Source organism: Mobula birostris, chromosome 4, assembly GCF_030028105.1.
Source record: "Mobula birostris isolate sMobBir1 chromosome 4, sMobBir1.hap1, whole genome shotgun sequence".
NCBI lineage: Eukaryota > Metazoa > Chordata > Chondrichthyes > Myliobatiformes > Myliobatidae > Mobula > Mobula birostris.
In genome coordinates this window covers 59,031,502-59,037,850 of record NC_092373.1, presented here as the reverse complement: position 1 = coordinate 59,037,850, position 6,349 = coordinate 59,031,502, and the positions used below count along the sequence as shown (strand labels likewise).

At 42.6% G+C, this 6,349-nt stretch overlaps 1 protein-coding gene across 1 annotated transcript; it reads right to left on the bottom strand.

Moving 5' to 3' along the window:
* Positions 1 to 843: 843 nt before the first annotated feature.
* Positions 844 to 5,093, bottom strand: slitrk3a (SLIT and NTRK-like family, member 3a). Its single transcript, XM_072254591.1, has 2 exons — positions 5,014 to 5,093; positions 844 to 3,634 (listed from the first exon to the last, which is right to left on the bottom strand). The coding sequence occupies exon 2, from the start codon at positions 3,555 to 3,557 to the stop codon at positions 936 to 938; it is 2,622 nt and encodes an 873-aa protein (XP_072110692.1). The 5' UTR covers positions 3,558 to 3,634; positions 5,014 to 5,093; the 3' UTR covers positions 844 to 935.
* Between the last annotated feature and the right edge of the window lie 1,256 nt (positions 5,094 to 6,349).

Sequence of the window (6,349 nt, the reverse complement as noted above, 5' to 3'; positions counted from 1 at the left end):
AGCATCGTTTATAAATTAAAATGTAGCTGGTTCTGAAGCATTCTTTGTCCGTTTAACCCGGCTATAATCTACTAATACACAATGTCTACATGTCACTGCATAGTTTGAACACCTTTTATTATGAAAGCTTTACCAGACGCAGTCACTACATTGAGTTAACATTATTAACTTTACATTGATCGTTCACGGAAATTACAGAATAAATATGCACATTTTGTAATCTTTGTTTGTGTGTATATTTGTATGCGTGTGTGTGTGTCTGTGTGTGAGAGAGAAAACATTAAAAGTGCTTCTTACAAAGCTGTTAGTGGTTTAAGCATCAACATTGACGAGCTTTTTTAAGAAAGTGCGTGTTTATAATAAAATCTTCGCGTCATATTGACAAATTGAAATCCTTAGATGCATCGTAGTCTTTATATTCCTCTCGAGTATAATATATATTTATATATATAATATATATAAAAAAATTAAATAACACTGAACGATAAAGCGTTGCAGTCATTTTAATTACCAAGTTTACGTCTTGTCGTTTGAGCAAGTCACACCCCGGCAGTTTCACACATGCAGCAAGACTGCAGTCGAATGTTTCACAGAATATGCCCTCGGCATTTACTTAGACGAGAGAGCAAGAGAGAAAAAGAGCCATTATTTCCTACCAAATAAAGTGAACAAAGTTTCTGCCAGTAATGAATGGGGTTATTTATATGGCGATCGATAACCAGGCCTCGAAATTATTATAGACGGCACAGTCAGATTTCGTTTCCATAAAAAAATATGACTGATATCATTGCTGGCTAAAGTCTGCAAAGGCACTTCATTGAGTATGATTTGAATATGGCCTTTCGTCCAAAGCAACCTAATGAGGGGGTGGTGAATTATTTCCCTTTACCTTCTAAACATGCGATGTTTGGGTTCAATTTCTGTTGATGTAATAACTAAAATCGATACGTCGACTTCTCTAGGACTTCGAGGTAGTCTGGTTTAGTTTGAAGTTTGGCCCTTAACTCGAGGTATTCGCTTTGGGTTTGGTCAGGATAACCTCGGCCAGAGGAGCCAAAAAGAATCGTTTCTTTAAACCTGGCATCTTGCTGTAAATCAGGATATTGCATGCCAGGAGGGTGGACATGCAGCTCTTTTAACTTGGGCACAGTGCCATAGAGGCAGTCTACAAAACCAACGGTGTGAGCTGGCCTTTCTCTTTCCAGCACGCTGGGGTAAATCACCCCATTTTCCGGAAAACTGGCAAAATCGTTCGTCTGGTTGATTGTAACTATTGTGTTAAGGTTGCTATTGGAAAGCGACATTTTCCATTCCTTGTCCTTCTCCAGGGCTTTGTAATTTGCGTTGTTTTCCTGAGTCTCTGAGAATTCCTCCTCTATCTCTCCCTCGCGTGGTTTATAGATAGGGTTGTTGCACATCTGAGTGACAGGATGGGGAATGTAGTCATAGACATGGCTGGCTGCTTTCTCGGGTGAGTTGGCAGTTCTGTCCTCGAAGATCCTGCACTGCATTTGCACACCAGTCAAATCCACGTCCTGCCTTCTGCTAAAGGGCGATTTCTTGCGTCTCCTGAGCACAAAAGCGAAGAGTCCAGCTGCAATAAATACGGCGGAAATGAAAATAATCAGGAGGCTCAGAATAAGGACTGAAAGGGGAATGGCGCCACCTTGTGAAGAGAATCCAAACCCCGTCGCTGTGGAAATCACATTGCCACTCGCACCTGAGCCAGGCAGAGCTGGAGAAGCGGCGGCATGCTTTAATTCGGGACATAATATCTCAGAGTCCACCTTCTTCAGATCCTGCCCGCTCAGAAACTCAGGTGTCTTACAGAGCACATCACCAACCATTATAACCGTGCTGATCTTTTCCACCCACTGCTTCAGTGCCATTAGATCGCAGGAACAATCCCAGGGATTGTTGTTCAGATCGATCTGCACAATGGAGTCCAAGTGTTCGAGCACTCCGCTCACTGGTAGGTACAAAAAGTGGTTGCTCCTTAGGCTGAGTCGGGCCAGAGAGGTGCCCGTGAAAGCATCGTTTGGAAGAGTCCGTAGGCGATTATTGTTCAGAAACAATAGCTGGAGATTAGGCGTCAGGCTGAAAGCCGCTGGCTGGATTTCTCGTATAACGTTGTATTCAAAATATAGGTATTGCAAACTTTGTAGCCCTCTGAACATGCCTGGAGTGAGGCGTTCGATGGTGTTGTTGTTCAGGTAAAGGATTTTTAAATTTGGAAGATTCATGAAAGCACCGTCTTGTATGTAGGAAATACCATTGTTTCCCAGATGTAGTAGATCTAAACTGGAGAAGTTCCAGAAATCTGACCTATAGATTTTTTGAATTAAGTTTCCGGTTAAGTACAACTTCCTAGCATTCAACGGCCTTGGTATGAGTTCAGACATGTTTTCAATCCCTTTAGCTTTGCACTGTACGGTCAACCCCAAATCGTTTATGTGCAGACTGCAAGCGCATTTAGCGGGACAAATGATAGGAATTGGTGGTCTGGTCTGGTAGCCAGCAATAACGGGTTGATTTTGACCTGAATGAAAGCTGCGTAGAGTTGGCTGTGCTTTTAAAGTCTTCGGGGTCTTGGTTGATTTTGGTAATTTTCCCGATGCCTTATATTCAGCCGAAGAAGCTGTATAAGTAACAGATAAAGACATGGAGGAAGGTTTGGTAGGCCACACATTGTCATTATTGGAAGCAAGTTGTGGAACCCCCAAGCTGACTTCCACTTCCACGTTAGAAAGTGGACACAATTCACTGCTTCTGATTTCTCTCAGGTCCTTGCCATGCAGATGGAATGGAGTCTCGCAAGTGATTTCACCTACTAGAACTGTATACGGTATGCTTTCTAACCAGGTCTTTAATGGCATAATATCACAGGTACAGTTCCAAGGGTTCTCCTCCAGTTGAATCTCCATTAGGCTTCTGCCAATATATTCCAGCGTCCCAATGTAAGGCAGCGTCTTTAAACGGTTACCACGCAGATCTATGTGCGTTAATGAAACCATCCTGAAGAGATTGAAAGGAAGCAGCGGTATCAAGTTGTCATTGATAATCAACACCTTCAGCTTATTGAAATTCCTAAATGCACCTCCGTCTATCCTTTTGAGCACGTTGTAATCAGCCTGTAGATATTCCAAGCTCTCCAACCCCAAGAAGGTATCATTTCTGAAAACCTCCAGCTTGTTTTCGTGCAAGTATAAACGTTTTAGAAGTTTCATGCCATTAAAGGCACCTGCTTGAATGTCCTGCAAAGCATTGTTTCCAAGGTTAATCGATACTGCGTTGGTTAGAAAAAGAAAACTGTTAGCATAGAGTTTCCTCATAGAGTTCCTTTGCAAGTAGAGTTTAAATGGTCTTTTCCATGACTCAGTAATCTGACTAAGGTTTGTAAAACCTTTACTTTCACAGTGTATATGTAAAAAACTCTCCTTTTCCTCGCAGTAGCATGGCTCCATGCAAGGTTCATTAAACTCTTTGGAGTCCTCCATCAGTGGAATCGTCGTACTCCATCCTAAAGTTATTGTGCTTAAAAGAGTTATCCAGAACATCCTTATTTTTTTTCTGTGTGGCTGGAGGTACAGCAGCTCTTGCGATTGCCGTATGGGACCTCCTCGAGATGTAAAGACTGCATACAGAAGACACGTAGAAAATGAATTAGACTTTAAAATTCCCGTGAACAAACGTGTGCGCGCTAGCAATTTGGACACAACCTTGCCAATATAGAAAGAATGGCAAAACATACAGTTTTCGTACCTCCCACTAACTCATATTAAAGAGCTCTACACATATTATACACTTACAGAAATACCAATAAAGCAATACAAAACACAAATATATTAGTAATGTCCTGGAATTTGACAGCATCTGAAGTGCTTGTGATAACGGCGGTGTTTCTGCAGTATTGCTGCTGATTTTGGATTGATTAATAGTTCTCCCTCATTGCTCAATGATTTTACATTTTTTTTAATCGGTGACTGTTTCCAATGACAGAAACTATATCAAAACGTTTAGGCTAACTAAGGTGGAGATATATGGACTTATTTGTGCTCAGTGGGCACAGAATCCTTTTTTGTTGCCCTATTCTCCCCTTATATAAACAGTACTCTGATATTTTAAAATATAATCCAATCATTTGCACTTTCCAAAATAGAGTGCCGAACACAACCATAGAATGTGTGGAAACTCGATTTCTCGGATACTGGACAGGACAACATCTATTAATTTTGTGGTTCAGAAATTACTCGAACATTTCACCACTATCACCTTATGGGTGGAAAGACTGAGCAAATAAGAAAGAGCAAATGTAGAATAATGTCGTACCAAAACGATCGTAACCTCACTGATTAACCACGTAGCGAAATTTGCAGATAAATTTGTAACAGATTGTCAATCGTGATCGTTCTTCAAAGGGTTCAAATGTATTTGCAATTATAGATGCTGTCTGTTTAATGTCCATTTCATTGGATTTAATTAGAGAAAATAAAAAAAAACAGGACTCTGCGCATAACGATGGCATTGCATCGTTTCCAGTTGATGAATTTCCTTATAATAATCTCCCAAGATTAAGGCGAAGCGTTTCCGGATAATAAATGGCTTTCATCCTCTTTGGACGACCTATAGTTGAACAAGTTCTGGATTTAAAACGAGAGAGCGAAAAAAAAATCCCCTATCGAGAGCCGTAGAGCAATGACAGCTCAATACATAAAATCAAAAGGTTAATTACAAGGACCAGAAAATGAGGACAATGGGAAGGAAAGTTCAGAAATAGAAATTCTACTGGTCATATTGAGATAATTGATTAAGTGTGAGGGCGAGGTGAGAACAGGCAAAGGCGCTATTTACATAAAGCTATTTTAACGATCTTAAAAGGCAGGTACAATCCCAAAAATATTCCATTATACCAACGCCTCCAAAAAACGTCCCTAAACATCCTACCGCGGATTAAAACGGGCTTTTAGCAGCTTTAGACCGTGAGCGAAGTCCGTAATAAAGCAGTTCACTCACCCTCTGCGGTTGATTTTAGTGGAAGAAGTGAAAAGTATTGAAGATTTGCTGGAGCTGTCTTCACTCCCGCTGTTGGAGAGTCTGAGGAAAATGCCGACGTGATAGGAATGTAAGTGAATATTTAAAATGCAGCTCGCTCTTCCTGCTCTCTCTTTTCCTCGCTCCCTGTCTCTGCCTTCTCAATGATGGTTGTGAGAAAAGTCTGCCTTTAGCTCACTGCAGGCTGCGGGGACCTTTGGAGGTTTCCGCTTTCAGCCAATGCACCAGCACATTTGGGATGCTCGAATGCATCGGAAAATCACTTGTCTCCCGATCAGATTCCTTATTTTCCTTTTACGTCATGGGATGAGCTTTGAGGACTCACAGGTGACTGGAGCGAGCTTCGAGGAGTGTGTGGAGGATGCGCCGGCACAAACCGGGTGCGCGCATTCACTTCTCCCGTGTAGTCTCGGGGGGGAAATCGGATTTCATGGATTCGGTTCCTTCCGTGGGATGAGTTCGAAGCAATGGACGGGACTTCGCCGATCCCGAGAAATCAGCAGTGCCTATAATATCATCCTGTTCACTGGGTCACCAACGGCATTTTTACGATCGGAGCGTTCAGATAGGCAGACACAGATGCTGTGCCTCCACAGATACTTGACTGGAGATTAGATCCATTGCCCAATAAAGCCACGTCGATCTGCTCCTCTGATGCTATCGCCACTCAGTGCTTTGCAGTAATTGCCCACGAACTCAGTGCCCCGCTGTGCATGGAGTCTCCAGCATTTTCCCGTTTGATCTCCAGAGAGACGGGAGGATGCAGCCGGCAGCGTCGCACCATTCCTCCTTTTAATCTTATTCACTTAAATCTTGCTAACACCATGCTCAGTCTCCCCTGCGCCAAATGAACACTGTTCAAAGCGGAGATGATGGCAGTTCAACGTCGTCTTTCCTTTTTTTTTATAATAAAGAAAGAGAACCAGTTACCCTCGTCCTTAAGGAGCACACACGAAATTATTGTTCAAGGATTCGGACTAATTTCGACTACAACAGCAGTTTGCATTCTCTCGCTCTCTCTCTCCTTCAATCTCTCTCTCTCTCTCTTCCAATCTCTATCTCCCTCTCTCCCAAACCCCCTCTCTCTCTTCCTTCCCCTCCCCCAACCACCAATTCAATCTTTTTCTGTTTAAACACTGGCAGGGGGAGAATCTGAGAGGCTTAAAGAAGCCGCACCGAGGACCGTGAATTCAGAGAGCCGAAAAATAAAGCGGGACGTCAGCAGCCTCTCAGTGAGCTGCAGGACGCTTGAGTAGAAACCACCCTGGGGCTGAGTAAGTGTGGCAGAGAACCTGTA